A 15,940-nucleotide genomic window follows, 5' to 3' on the forward strand; every position below is an offset into this window, starting at 1 on the left:
AGCCATTTTAAATTGTATTTAACTTCCTGTATTTCTGCAGGGAATACATCTCTGGATATAAAAGATCTGGTTAAAAGATTTCATCAGATTAGAGGTAAGTTCCATAAAGAATGGTCTTTAATAACACTTGTTATAAATTATTACATCATTGCTACATACAAACTTAAAAATGATTTGTACGCACTTTTGTTTTAAAATTTAAAAAAAAAATTATTTGACCCTAATCAACTAAGTAAGATTATTTAAAAATAAAAATTTATTTGAAAGGCAGAGTAGAAGGTCACAGGGTGAGCAAGCTTCTATCTGCAGGTTCACTCTGCAAGTGGCCTCAGTGGCTGCTGCAGGCCAGAGCTGGAAGCCCAAGTCTTGGGACCATCCTCTGCTTCCCAGGTGCATCATCAGGGAGCTGAATCAGGAATGGAGCAGACAAGGACTTGACCTGATGTGGGATGCTGGATGGTTTAACCTGCTATATTTCTAATGCTGATCACCACATTTTCTGTTTAAGTAGTCACAGTGATGCTTTATTTTTTACTAGGCCTAAGGACTGAAAGATTGAGATTCTAAGTCTCAAATGGGACAAACATCTGTTGCTGATAGTTTGATGCAATAAATATACCTGAATGCTTGGTATGTGTGGATTGTGACTCAAACTTTCCCCTGAGTGCCTGTCTTTAGAGACATGTAATGAAATTTAAGGATCTGGGCATGGCACAATGGCCTAGTGGTTAAAAGTCTTCGCTTTGAACACACCATGTGGTTGCTGGGATCCCATATGGGTGCCGGTTCTAATCCCAGCAGCTCCACTTCCTATCCAGCTCCCTCCCTGCTTGTGGCCTGGAAAAGCAGTTGAAGACTGCCCAAAGCCTTGGGACCCTGCACCCGCATGGGAGACCTGGAGCAAGTTCCAGGCTCCTGGCTTTGGATCGGCCCAGCAGTCACTTGGGGAGTGAATTATTGGACAGAAGTTCTTCCTCTCTTTCTCTCTCTCCTCTCTGTGTATCTGACTTTGCAAAAAAAAAAAAAAAAAACTTAAAAAAAATTTAAGAATTTTAATTTCAGTGAAGACTTAGAGATACATTACTTCAGAAAGCTGTGCAAGTTGAGCATCAATTATGTGAAATCCCTAGTCCATAATGAGCTCTGCAGTGATGCTCAAAGAGTTTGATTTTGGAGCAGTTTGGATTTCACATTAGCATACTTAGCTAGTGGAGTCTGCAGATATTTCCAAATCCAAAACACTCCGAATCTGAAACGCTGCTGGCCCCAATGATTTCAAAGAAGGGATGCTCAGCCTATGTAAGCGCTTTTCTTACTTGGAGGTTTTTGTTTTTTAAGAAAATGCTAGTCACTTATTGTTGATCTCATGATGATTTATTTCACCGCAGTTCAGGCTGGAGGATGAGATAAATTCAATTGCTTTGATCATGTTTTCTGTCCATTTCTCTCTGGAGAGACTTTTTTTTTCATGAGCCAGTGGTCTCTAGCATGATTTTAGATTTCAGGTTCTAGTCGTCTCTGCTTGGAAGAAACTTGTATCTACTTGTGGTAAATACATGAACATACAGCATGGAACAGTTGATAGGAGTAGTTAAAAATGTTTGAAGAGAATAAAGTAGAATTTACATCACAAAATTTTGGGAAGATCACTATAAGCAAGATATGATCAAGGACAGGCGTACATGCCTCAGAGTGGCAAGAACTAGCTTTTCACACAGTGTAGAAAGGTAAAATGGCATCCAGTGTGGGAATTAACTAGTTCTTACTGCATTGACTGGTTAGCACAATTCAGTGACTTGTCAGGCACTTCTGTGCTGTATCAGTTTGGTGATATTAGTAGACATTTGACATGGAAAGGAGGAGTAAGACCTAGGAAAACATAAAAATTATGAGGGTTTGAACCTGCAGGAACAGGGACATCACAGACAAAGCCAGATTGAGAACAGCAGGGGTGAGTATTTGAAGAGCCGAAGAATGAGGTGGTGGAATACTTGGGCTGCTTCCCTGGAGGACCCAAGGGCATTCTCAGCTCACCACAGGGACCAGGCCTGGAGCTTGTCACTGCCAGCAGTGTATACACACAGTGTGAGAACATGAACTATCCTCCCCTGACGCCCGAGCCTAAAAACGCGAGCAGTTGGGACAGTATTGTCTCCGCACTTGTCTCGTCTGTATCGGTTGCAGTTTGAAAGTTTTGGGAATGTGTAGATTTTCTGTTTGGGATTGGTTGTTTTGGTCCATTTTCTGGATAAGATACAAGAGGCTTATTTGGGATTTGTATCCCCCTCAAATACACACACACACACAGTAGTACACATGGCGAAACAGCCCTGGGCAGAAGGGGCCAAGCAGGTGGGGTGGCTTTATTAAGCCCACTCTCATGGAAATTAACCTGCTTCTGCACGAACTGTACTAATCTGTTCAGAGGTGATCACCTCCATAACCTAATCACTTTCTACCAGGCCCTGCTCTTAAGGAGCCACCTGCTGTTCAACCTTCTACCACGTGAATTTTTGTAGGGCAACCCATGTTCAGACCCCAGCAACAGTGATAAAGCTCCTGATGGTAACTAACTGGTAGCTTTCAGTTTAATTTTTCTTTTAAAATCAGATTTTACTTATTTGGGGCCCAGCTCGATAGCCTAGTGGTTAAGGTCCTCACCTTGTATGTCCAGGATCCCATATGGGTGCTGGTTCTAATCCCGGCAGCTCCTCTTCCCATCCAGCTCCCTGCTTATGGCGAGGGAGAGCAGTCAAGGATGGCCCGGGGTCTTGGGACCCTGCACCTGCGTGGGAGACCTGGAGGAGGTACCTAACTCCTGGCTTTGGATCAGTGCAGCACCGGCCATTGCGCTCACTTGGGGAGTGAACCATCGGACAGAGGAGCTTTCTCTCTCCTTCTCTTTGTGTATCTGACTTTGCGATAAAAATAAATAAATCTCTAAAAAAAAAAGATTTTACTTATTTGAAAGAGAGAAGGACAGAGATCTTTCATCACTGGTTTACTCCCCAAATGCATAATTGCTTGGGCTGGGCCATGTAGAAGCCAAGAACCAGGGGCTTCCTCCAGGTCCCCTACATAGGTACCAGGGCCCAAGGTTGTGGACCATCCTCCCCTGCTTTCCCAGGTACACTAGCAGGAAGCTGGACCAGGAATGTAGAAGCTGGGACTCAAACCAACACCCACATGGGATGCTAGCTTTGCAGGTGCTGGCTCAACTTGCTGTACCACAGTTCCAACCCCAAGTTTAATTTGTTTATACCCTTCAACCTAGCAAGTGGAGTAAACATAGATTTTGGTCTCAGTCAACATTTTTTAGTTTCAGGGTTCAAAATTAATAGACTTAGCACAGTAAGTGGAGCAGTCACACTTTTGATGGAAGTAAGGAGTAAAAGCTACTGCTTCCTTTAGATTGACCTGGAACAGATCAGCCTGAAAGCAAGCTCACTGTATTATCCCAAGCCTGCTGTTTAGGCTTCTACTGTATTGGTTAAGATGAGGGTCTTATGAAGATAGCCAAGAAATACAATGACAGAGCTCAGTGTTGGTGTCTTTTTATCAGTTTGATTTATTTTCCTGTCTGCTTTTTATTGTCCTGAATGGCTTCTTGCTGGACAGATGGTATCCGTTCTGTTGTAAGGCCATATCAGTCGGTCTGCATCCAGGACTGTTTACTGAGAGCTAAGGAGGGATGGACTGACGGGGGAGAAGGGACACTGTTATGTTGCCACTTGGTAGGGCCTTTCCTCCCTAAATTACACCCTCCTACCCTCTAACTGGTTTAATTCCCCAGTGACTGTTCCAGGGGAAGTTCTGGAGAGATTTGCCTGTATGGTCATTGAATTCTCTACAATAAAATGTAAATGTAACAGGCATCCTTTCATCCAAATCTTCCCTTATGTTAAACTCAGTTTTAAATATGGATAGTGTGAGATATAATACCCTGAATGTTTGTTGGTCCCAAGGATCAAAGTCTTCCCAGGATTTCAGTGACTTGCAAGATGGGAAAATGAACTGTTCTTGGAGAAACTAAGTTAACTGGCCCTGAGTCTAATTTTTGAGTCTCGGGAATGAAGCAAGATCAAACTAAAGATAGCAGCAGGTGTTAGCTTAGTGTTACAGAATGTATCTAATTGCCATCCAAGTATCTGATATGAGAAAGACATGATTCCTAAGAAAGCTAGTTAGGGATGTTGTATTCTCTGAAGTTACTCCCAAACTTGATGCTTTGCTGCCCAATAGCATTCGTACTTAGTTGCCTGTACATATGCAGGATGTGTTGCTAAGAGCATGCCTGCCATACAGATGGTTTTGGATAAGCACTTTGTTCTAGGATTCTTTCCTGGAAAATACTTCATTTTTTGTGGGTTTCATCATGGGACCAGTAAGACGTGAGAGCACAGTTTGCCACCATCATCTCATATTCTTCTTCATTTTCCAGAGTACTGCTGCTGTTGGCTGCTCCCTGGCCCCATCCAGGATGGTCTTTGTGGCTTATCCCCAGCATGTACTCATTTCCAAAGTAGCTCACACTGTGAAGCTCTCTCTTGGACCTGCCTTGTGGTTTTCTGCCCTTGGTTGAAAAGATCTTGCTGACATGGGCATTCCAGAAAACCCCCACTCCTCAGCCTTCTCTGGAGAGTTCATTATCCCAGTCAGTTATTACTTGTTGGGATTTTCTTTCTTTTAAGACTTGTCATCTTTTTGATTTTTTAAAAAAGATTTATTTTTATTACAAAGTCAGATATACAGAGAGAAGAAGAGACAGAGAGGAAGATCTTCCATCAGATGATTCACTCCCCATGTGAGCACAACGGCCGATGCTATGCCGATCCAAAGCCAGGATCCAGGAACTTCTTCCAGGTCTCCTACATGGGTGCAGGGTCCCAAGACCCCGGGCCATCCTTGACTGCTCTCCCACGCCATAAGCAGGGAGCTGGATGGGAAGAGGAGCTGCCAGGAACAGAACCAGCACCCATATGGGATCCCGGTGGATGCATGCAAGGACGGCTACCACGCTGGGCCCCTTTTTGGGATTTTTAGAAACTTGGGTGATACATTAAGACAAAATTGTCATTCCCTCATTACACAACTTAATATATGCTAGGAAAAGGAACTGTTTAGACACTTATCTTGTCAATTCAGACAACTTTAAGCCATAAGGAAGAAAAAGGATAGGATAGGAAATAGGTGGCAGCATCGTCATTTTAGTCAGGAGAAATATGAGACTTGGGAGTAACTAAATAACTTATGTTTTTTACTATTAAGAAATTGGTTAAGAACCATGCTCTTTCCACCATAGAGTAAATGACATTCTCAAATTCTTTTGCAAAAACCTTAGGTTCTTGTACTCCAGCATTAAAGAGCAACTTGAGCCCCTTTCCATGATGCAGTCTTTCATGGTTTTCTTTCTCTCTCTGCTGTTACATTCCTGAGCTCAACCAAGATAGTGCTGGTTCTGATCTTGGCAGAACTTGGTGAAGAGGATACTTCTTTCCCTGTATCACCTCCCATCCCTCTAGGCCTAATTGGGTGCAGTTTCCAGGGCCAGAGCTGTCCTAACTCCCAGCAGAGGTAGGAAATAGCCCCAGCTTTGATGTCAGGAAGGTGACCCAGTCAGCTGGATCCCCAACTGAATTCATTTTTCTATTTGATCCCAGACATTATTGACTTGGCCTCTTATCAGTGGTTGTAGTCATGAATTGCTGCTGATCATTGAGTCCAACTTAAATTCATACACAATAAGAAGGAAAATACATATATCACCAAATATTTAAATTAAATATCTGTAATATTATCCTGAGTTTTTACTTTCTTATGCTAAATTCTGTTGTTTGTTTCAGCCTTGGTTACACATAGCTGTAACCATCCATATTTAAACATGGACTATGTCCACTGTTAAGCCCATCCTTAAGTTGTGAGATGCTGGTACTACTATGAAACTTTGCCGACTCCCTGAACTGGGATGGGTGCTATACTAAAATGACCCTTTTATTTCTTGAGTGTTGCATTTGCCTACTCAGGATGGTAATCATTTGTGCCAAGGTGATCATTGCATTGTAGGTCCATTGGGATTTTCTGTTACAGTAAGATTCATCAGTTGGGGAATGGCTTTGAGTAAGGAGAGACAAATGATCCATAGAAAAAAGCTGTGCTCACAGTACAGATCAGAAACATGTCAGGATTAAGCAAGGGAGGAGTGGGTAGGGAAGGAGAAAACCGTTGGGCAGGGGGGCCACATTGCCAAGATGAGGTCAGAGCACTGGAAGCTAGTTAGAACATGGGGAAGGAACGTTGTGGTTGTTGGTTTTCTAGGCTGGGGCTGCAGTCTCCTAGCCAGAAACTTTGTTGCTATAATGTACTGCTACCTTTTTTTTAAAAAATAATGTACTCTGAGAAAGATTAAACTAGTGTACTTCTGATTTTTGCTGACTTGCTTATGATTTATTATATTTTTATTGGAAAGGCAGATATACAGGGAGAAGTAGACAGATCCTCTGTCCACTGATTCACTCCTCAAGTGGCCATAATGGCTGGAGCTAAGCTGATCTGAAGCCAGGAGCCTGGAACCTCCCCTGGGTCTCCCATGCTGGTGCAGAGTCCTGAGGCTGCAGGCTATCCTCCACTGCTTTCCCAGACCATCAGCAGGGCGCTGGGTCAGATTTGGAGAAGCTGGGACATGGATCAGTGCTCATAAGAGATGCTGGTGCTGCAGGCCGCAGCCTAAGCAGTTACACCATAATACTGGCCCTCAGAGACTGGTATTTTAAAGGTTAGATTCTGCCATAAGTGAGTATTTTAATGCAAGACAGGATAAGTTCGAGAAATGAATACTTTCTGGCATGTCTGAGTAGCAGTGTGTCAATTTCTGATCCCTTTGCAAGAGTGTGACATGCGGAGCTATGATATGAGTCTGTTCTGCCTTTGCAGTTGTCTCATTTCATGTCTTCCTGGGCCTTAACACACTGGACTGACATCTGTCATATGAAAATATGTCATCTGAAAATGTGCAGTGGTTACCAATTTGCCAGATGTTGAGCTAGGTGAAATTCATTGGAAGAGAGATTTCAGTTTCAGTTTCAGCTATAGTGGAGTAGTTGATATTGGACTTGCCCTTCTGTCATAAACAACCATAAAAGCTAAAAACTAAAGTCTGATGTCTGGATTCTTAGGAGAAGGGATTCATAGAGATTGAGTGCCATATTCACCCTAATTTTCTTCTGGAATGTATTAAAAATTCTTGTGCAGGGAAGTAGAGTCCAAGCTGTGAGTCTGTCTGGGAAAAGGAAACAGAGAATTTGTGGCTGCCAATGTGGCTGGGATTTGGGTGACCGAGTGCCAGAGAGGAGGTATTTTTCAGAGAAAGATCTCAAAAAGTAATTTAAAAAATTATCTTGGATTTTGTTTTTGTGTAACTTTCCTGCCACCTCTATGTGAAGAGACTTATGTTTGGAAGAAAGAATAGTCGGTAGTTGAGAGACTGGAACATAAGTAGAGATTTCAGAAGTGGTACAGTGCTGAGAAAAACTTCTCAGTGTGGTCCTAACCAAGATGTAGAGACTTCTGGGAGGCCTAGAACAAGTTTGAAATATGCCAAGTCTAAAACCAACCCTTGGAAGATCAAATTGATCTACTATTTTTTAGAATAAATCAGTAGCATTTAGAAGGAAATAATCAGAGCCCCTACAGTATATCAAAATAGCTGCATACACTAAAAATTACTTGATATTTGGGGGGCAGCATAGTGGTGTAGAATTCTAAGCCATTGCTTGAAGTCCCACTTTCCCATTTGGGAGCACTGGTTCAAGAACTGGCTGATCTGCCTCTGATCCAGCATCCTGCTAATATACCTGGGAAACCAGTGGAAGATGGTCAAAATCCTTGGGCTGTAACCACCCTTGTGGGAGAATTGGATGGAGTTCCCGGCTCCTGGTTTCAGTATGGCCCAGAGAGATGGCTGTTGGGACTATTTTAGGGGAGAGATCTAGCAGATGGAAGATGTCGCCCCCCCCCTTTTTTTTAATTTTATTTTTGATGATGATTACATAGTTGAGAAGGGTGTATGCCAATGTAGACCACTAATTAGGGCGATAAGGGCAGAGTAATAGGAAGGAGAAGATGGATAAGACTGTTTCCAAAGGAAAGGGGAAAGAGAAGGGGAGAAGCTGCACCCAGCATCCTAAATGCATCAGTATCTGGGGATGGGGGATGGCCACCCAGTGTCATCCTAGGATCCCCATGGGGCATGTTCTGAGGATACTACTCATGTGGTTTTTTTTTTAAAGATTTATTTTTATTATTTTTTTTATTGGAAAGGTGGATATACAGAGAGGAGAGACAGAGAGGGAGGTCTTCTGTCCGGTGATTCACTCCCCAAGTGAGCGCAACGGCCGATGCTATGCCGATCTGAAGCCAGGAGACTCTTCTGGGTCTCCCACACGGGTGCGGGGTCCCAAAGCTTTGGGCTGTTCTCGACTGCTTTTCCCGGGCCACAGGCAGGGAGCTGGAAGGGAAGCGGGGCTGCCGGGATAGAACCGGCGCCCATATGGGATCCCGGGCGTGCAAGGCGAGGACCTTAACCACTTGCACCACCGCGCTGGGCCCCCCATGTGGTTTTGATGGTTCTGAAATGCTGTTGATTTCATTGCTCCAAGATGAAGAAATCCTTCTGACATAGTCCACCTTAGAGTCTACATTTGCCCAGACACGTACTGTCAAAGCTTGCCTGGGAGAATGTCCAATTTGTTCCTCCCTCCATCCTCTGTTATGGTACTAGAACTGCCATAACCCCCATGTGCATCTGGGCATGCTGTCCATTGTACCATCTGAGGAGGCCCAGTTCTGACACATGCACTCTGGAGTCAGACCACAGATCCTGCGATTTTCCTTGTGGTTAGAGTTCTGAGTGCAGTGGTCCAGTGTGTGTGTGTCGGGGGTGTCCCCAAAGAAACTGACTCCTGTGTGTGTCAGTAAGTACGGGGCCTGGCTCAGTCCATCATCCATATTATCTTGCATACACACTGGTGGTTGCAGTTGTTGGGTCAATTCTGTCCCCAGCCCCATCTCTTACAAATCAGTGGATGCTGCAGCCTAGCTAGACTGACCCCTGGTAACCCCCAACAGGCTCATCCGCAGCCCTGATTCCTGTGCATGCCAGTGTGTGCGTCAGACTGGTCCAGTCCATCCCACATCCCATTTGGCTCTTGTGCACTTAAATGGGTGTTTGAACCTAGCTCAGCTTGACCAACCCCACTATTAGCCCACACTCATGCCAGCAGGTGCCACTGCCTGTCCAGCCAGACACACCCTCAGCCCTGGTTCCCATGCTTATGGCAGGAGCTGCAGCTCATCAGAGGAGGTCCCCCAATCCCTGCTAGGCTACTCCAAGCCCCAGATCTGGTACTTTACAGGTGGTACTGCTGTCTAGCCTGACAGGACTCCCTCTCCCATCCCTCACTCCCAGCACCTGCTAGCCAATGCTGTGGCAAAGCCTGACCAGCTTGCACGTACTCTGGCTCATGCATGCACCAGTGGATATGGTCACTTAGCCCAGCCTGGCTCCCCCCAAAGCCTGGCTCACATGCAGACCAGTGGGTGTTGCAGATCTGCCCAGCCTGGTCTGCTCATGATCCTAATGTGAACTGGCTGGTGTTGGGGCCCACCTTGACCTGACCTGTACTCTGTCTCAGTTCTCAGATTTGCCAGTGGTTGTTATGAACTCCCAAGCCTGGCCTGCCCCCAGACCTTACCCATTCATGTTGCTGGGTACTGTAACCTGACCTGGGCTGGGCTGCTCCTAGTCTTGGTTCTTGGGGTCAACTGCAGGGACTCCATGCTGACAGAGGAGTTCCCCAACCTCCTCTATCAGGTTACCTCCCAGTGGCAGGTCTTGCATACATTGGTCAGTCTTTGGCCCATCTCCTATCCTGACAGATACAGTGACCTTGCCTGTTTCCGCCTCTTACTGTTGGGTGCTGCAGCTCAGCATTCCCTCTCCACCCACAGACCTAGCTCTCGTGTAGGTCAGCAGGTGCTGAGATCTAGCCAAGCCCATCTTATACACAATCTGGCTCTTGAGAGTACCAGCAGGTGTTGAAGTCTAGCCTAATCTGGCACACTACAGACCCAGTCCACATCCGTGCTGAGGGATACTGCAGCCATGTCAGCCCAGTTTGATGCCCCCATTCAGGCTCTCTCATTCACCAATGGGAACCACAGCATAGCCAGGGGGGTATCCCCTTAGCACCCTGACCAGACCTGCCCCAGCCAGAGTTTGTATGTGGCAGTGGTTGCTCTGACCCAGCCCGGCATAGCCCATCCCCTGTCTTGATCTTTACCATCAGATACTACAACCTGGACTGGCCTGCCTTGTGCCCAATCCCAACTCTCGCTGCTGGGTGCTGCAACCTATCCGTGCCCAGTCTGCCCTCATCCCTGGCTTTCATGCGGACTGGTAGGTGTGATAGCCTACCCCAGCATGGCCTACACTTTATCCTGAATCTTGCAAATGCCAGCGTGCTAAGCTTTGGCCTGGCCCTGCCTGATCTGCTCCCACACATTTGCAAACAAGTGGAGTTGCCCTGCCTGGCCTGACCAATACCTAGCCCTGACTCATGTTCACCAGTGGAAGCTATAGCCCGCCAGTATAGTTCCCCAAGTTTTCCCACCAGACCCACTCCCAAACTCAGATCTCACAAGTGCCAGTAGGTGCTAAGCCCTTACCTGACATAGTCTGCACCGTTTGTCTTGACCTTTGTGTATGCTGGTCGATGTTGCAGCCTGGCCCACCTCACATGCTGTTGTTCAATGTGACTATGTGCTGCAGCCCGGAACAGCCTGGCTTGTTCCCAACCCGAACACCCATGAGTGTCAGGGGAGGTTCTACATTCATGCCTAACTCAGCTTGTTACTACCCCCAGCTCTTGAGCAAACCAGTGGAAATTACAGTTCCATATATATCCCCATAAAATCTGTCCCCAGACCTGGTTCTCTTGCATGCTGGTTAGTGTCATGGCCCAGCCTAAAATTACCCATCCCTTGTTCCAACACTCACTGTCAAGTACCGTGATCTATCTCTACCACGTAGGCCCCCAACCCTAGCTTAATTATGCACTGGTGGTGGTGGTCAGCGGGGGTTTATGCTAACTAACACAGCTCAAGTCTCCCATTCATCATTCTGATCAAGAAAGTCTTCCAGCTTCCCTTCTTCAAACCACTCGATCTCTTTCTCCTCTCTTACCTGCAAGTTCAGTGGTCTTGTCAGTGGAAGTCCCTCAGTAGTCATTCCTTACCTGTAAGATAGTCCCTCAGTGGTCCTCCCTCTTGCACATCCCAGACCTCTTCCCTGAGCAATCCACAATCCTTGCACCTGGGAGTGCATGGGTTACCCAGCCTGATCTTCCTAAGCCCAGTCTTCTGGTGGGATGGCATGCTGGCCTGGAGTTCTACCTGCCCACCAGGTATCCACGCTCCTGGCATGTGTGCTGGCCAGGGCCCCTACCCTTCCACCCCACCAAGATCCAAGCACATTCACAGTTCCCCAAGCCCAGTCCACACCACACCATCATACTAACTTAGGGCTCTCCCCTCTCCCCCATTATCCACCTTAGCCAGGATCAGGCCCATGCAGAAATCCCCAGGCTTGCTCTTCCTGCCTAGGTATGATTCCCCAGGTCCTCAGGCACCACTGCTAACAACATCCTCCAGGCCCCCACCAGCCTGCCTGCCCTCAGGGAAGCCCTGCCTCGCCCCTTCTCTGTCATTCTGCCTTTCAAATAAACAAACACATCTTAACATTACTAGTCATTCATTGAAGCAGAGGAAGTGTTTGCTAATCAAGGATTGGAACATAGAATGCTGAATAGAAGACCAGTAGAAGAGCCAGGTATTGGATTACTATATGAGGACCAAAATTAACTGTGATTAATGTTTTGGAATGATAGGCAAGAGGTATAAAACCTTCACAGGGTACAAATCCACAAAAATAAATGGTGATTCCATAATTGTTTAAAAGCTTATTGGATGGCTTTACTAGAATGCAGAATTAGAAACTATAAGCAGGGTGAAAGACACCCAAAGTAAAGTGGAGAGAAACAATACAGATCTATTTGGGATATTGCTAAATATCTGATGTGTCACTGGAGCTGCAGGAGTAGAAAATGGGAAAGTAGTAGTAATTAAAATGCAATGGTTCCAAGTCTGACTGGAAAGGACAGCTTGCAGAGTCGAGAAGTCTGGTGAACATAGGGCAAAACAAACAAGAAATACTTGGGGACAATCATCTTAGTCAAACTGCTAATGTGTATATATGTGTATATATATACACACCCACAAGAAATACACACACACACACACACACACACACACACACACGCATATATACATAAAAAAGCAGGCAGGATTAAAGAGCTGTTAGTGGCTTGTCACCTGGGCCAGGGTCTTTATGGCCCCAGACCTGTTTAGGGTATTTGGAGCAGAGGAGGAGGAAACCTTGCCAAGCCGCTCACTCTTTGCCCTTAATTGAAGTTGGGAGAGATGAGTGATGGTGCTCCAGGGAGATAGGAGCGGGGAGAGGGAAGCAGAAAGAAGCTGAGAAGGAGGGATAAGCCAGAGGTGTCCTGCAGCCTTTGGGGTTGCTCTCTATGGCTCAGGTTTAGTCTGCTGGTTGAGCTGGGGAGCCCAGGGCAGAATAGAGGGTGGAGGGTATGATGTTGGCAGCCCCACTGGGATACAAGCAGAAGCTGTTTCTCCCCAAACTAGCCATTTCCTTCTTTGCTTTCCACTTCCTACATATGGGCCACTCTTCTGCTGGCACCTTCTCTTTGCTGAAGCTTAGCATCAGTGACCTAAAAGCCATGGTGCCCCATGAGACTGACAGCAGTGCCATATGGTCATTTGTATAGGTGCCACTATCCTTATTCACACTGTGATCTTCATAAGGTCTTTTTTTTTAAAGCTTTATTTTATTTTTTTATTGGATATACAGAGGAGAGACAGGGAAGATCTTCTGTCTGATCATTCACTCCCCAAGTGACCGCAATGGCAGGAGCTCCCCAAGTGATCCAAAGCCAGGAGCCAGGAGCCAGGGGCTTCCTTCAGGACTCCCATATGGGTGCAGAGTCCCAAAGCTTTGGACCGTCCTCGACTGCTTTCCCAGGCCACAGGCAGGGAGCTGGATTGGAAGTGGGGTTGCCGGGATTAGAGCTGGCACCCATATGGGATCCTGGTGGGGGCATTCAAGGCAAGGGCTTTAACTACTACACTATCACGTTGGGCCCAATCTTCATACGATCTTATCCATTGTTAATTTCTCAGTCTGTCACATTACAGAAGTACAGTTAATGAAGCAAGGGAAGGGGAGGAAGAAAAGAAAAAAAATGACCTCCACTTTTCATTTTTACTCCAGTTTTTCTCTTGTGTAAAGACTGTGTCAGACATCCGCCAAAGCTTCTGCACCATGCCGAGTTTCCCACCTCCAAACCTTACATGGCCTCTCCTGTCTCCCAGTAATGGCCTGCTGCTTCATCTCTTCGGCCCTTGACACCTTTCTAATTTCCTTTTCGATACCAGAATTTGTCTTTTTCCTTATAATTCCCTAGCAATTACATGTCCTGTGGCTTCCCCATCATTGTAAGTTCTGCCTCTCCCAAGAAACAGTGTACTTGGAATTTTCCTCTTACTGGTTTGCCAAAAGATGTTTTTTTTTTTTTTTTTTTAAATCAGTTTTCAAGTTCTGTTAGAACCACCTGATTTTACAATTTTCTTTTTTGGTTTTCTGGTGTTTAAGTAGAACTAAATCACTGAAGGCACAGAGGGTTAATCTTGATAAGATGGCTCAAACTCTGGCAAACCTAGTCTGCAAATTCATTTTTAAGTTTCCCACTTGAGTTTTGTGGCACGGTGAGTTAGACTGCCCGTCTTTGGAGTATCTGGTTTGAGTCCTGGCTGTTCCAAGCTTCTGCTCCGGCTTCTGCTCTGGCACCGCGTAGGCAGTGGATGATGATCTGAGTACTTGTGTGTTGGCCAGTAATGCAGGGGACCTGGATTGAGTTTCTGGCTTGGCTTGGCCTATTAAAATAATAGTAAAAGTTTCCCACTTCACACATGATCTCACAGTTACAGCTAGCAGTTAGTAGACTTCTTAAAGCATCAGCAATTCTTTACCCTTCTTGAAAGGATACCAAGAGGAACTCAGTCTAGATTTATGTGTGGTAACTAGAGTATGTTTCTCTGCACTGTCTCATGTAGTCTAAATAGTCTAAATAGCCAAGCCACATTCTAATGATGTGAATTTTCATATACACTGTAAAAGTTTGAGAAATCTAGACTCTCTTGAAATACTATTGAAAAGGTTTTATGTATGCTTGTGTTGTGTGCATATGGCTTGTGCATTTAGGGTTGCAGAGCAATATATCTACCTTTAAATCCATGAGGTGTTTTTTTCCTTGAAATGTAAGTGTATATTGGTCAAGCTAAGATAGCTGTGATGTCACTAGACAGCGTCTTATGGATCTGTCACCTTCAGCAGCAGAGCACTGTTGACCAGAATGGCCCTTCGCAGCACAGCTGTGCCCACGTTTACGCTCCCTGCATCCTACCCACAGTTGAAATGGCCAAATCCATCTTTCTTTTTTAGACTTATTTGAAAGGCAGATTTAAAGAGAGAAGGAGAGACAAAAAGATTTTCCATCTGCAGATTCACTCCCCAAGTGGGTATGATAGCAAGAGCTGAGCTGTTCCAGAACCAGGAGCCAGGAGCCCCCTTGGGGTCTCCCATATGGGTGCAGGCCTCCAAGGATTTGAACCATCCTCCATTACTTTTCCAGGCCATAAGCAGGCAGCTGGATGGGAAGTGGAGCAGTTGGGGCAAGAACTGGCACCCTATGGGATGCTGGCACTTGCAGGAGGATTAGCCAACTGAATCATTGCACTGGCCCCAGCTAATTTTATTTTAATCAAACCTAAATTAAGTATATTGAGGCTTTTGATTTGTAATTTGATAACAAATTTTCCAAATTGTATTGCATCTGTTTTTAAATGGGTCCTTCTTCAGTTTTTTTGTTTCTGGAGGACTTCTAAGGGTGTTATTTCATCCATAAAAACTCCATGAGGTGAGAACTGTCCCTGTATGGAAATGAGGAGGTTGAAGCTCAGAACATCTGCCTTAGTAAGTGTTAAATCACAGAGCTGGGACTGAAATACAACCATTACATTTTTAATATAAAGTTATAGGGATTAAAGCAAAATAAACTGTATAATTCATTACTGTCTGACATTTACATAATACTTTCCAGAATGGTTGGTCTTTAATCGGGGGTTAGGAGAAACAATTATTTCAAAGACAGAGTTGCAGAAAGAGACAGAGATGGTCATCCCTTCTCTGATTCACTTCCCAAATAGCCAGGGCTGGACCAGACTGAAGCTTAGAGTCCAGGTCTCCAGCCAGGTCTCCCATATTGGTGGCAGGGGTCCGAGTGCTTGGGCCGTCTTCTGCTGATTCCCCAGGTACATTAGCAGGGAGCTGGATCAAAAGTGGAGCAACTGAGACACAAACTTGTACTCGTGGGATGCCTGCATTTTGCAGGTAGTGGTTTTCATTACTAGACCACAATGCCAGCCCCATAAAAAATCATATTTTAAAAATAAAAGCACTTAAATAACATATAACCCCAGGGTTCTACTCCTAGATAAAACTTCAGTTATGAAATCACTTAAGCAAAGGGCAGAAGTACCATAGCCTGTTTCTCTGTCCGCATTGCCTCTCAGCTGTTGGCCTAATCGCCAGCCTGCCTCAGTAGGCGGCTCAACATGCTCTTGGCCCTCAACCATGGGGGCATGCTGCTTTTGTTACTCCATGTTGGTTGGTGGGCAGGTTCATTGGCCCATCTCAGGCCTGTGCCAGTTGTCCTCTGAGCCTGGGAGTGGCTGGTTTGGATCTGCG

General features: G+C 45.5%; 1 protein-coding gene across 5 annotated transcripts in view; it reads left to right on the forward strand.

Annotated features, from left to right (window-relative positions):
- Positions 1-15,940, forward strand: part of CABYR (calcium binding tyrosine phosphorylation regulated) — a 31,560-nt gene that overhangs the window by 3,227 nt on the left and 12,393 nt on the right. For all 5 annotated transcript variants that reach the window (XM_040984823.1, XM_040984826.1, XM_040984825.1 and 2 more), the window contains one exon: positions 41-94. In XM_040984823.1, coding sequence (XP_040840757.1) covers positions 41-94 — 54 coding nt within the window. The remainder of the gene's footprint in view (positions 1-40; positions 95-15,940) is intronic.

Source organism: Ochotona curzoniae, unplaced genomic scaffold (genome assembly GCF_017591425.1).
Source record: "Ochotona curzoniae isolate NIBS_2020 unplaced genomic scaffold, NIBS_Ocur_1.0 contig_43, whole genome shotgun sequence".
NCBI lineage: Eukaryota > Metazoa > Chordata > Mammalia > Lagomorpha > Ochotonidae > Ochotona > Ochotona curzoniae.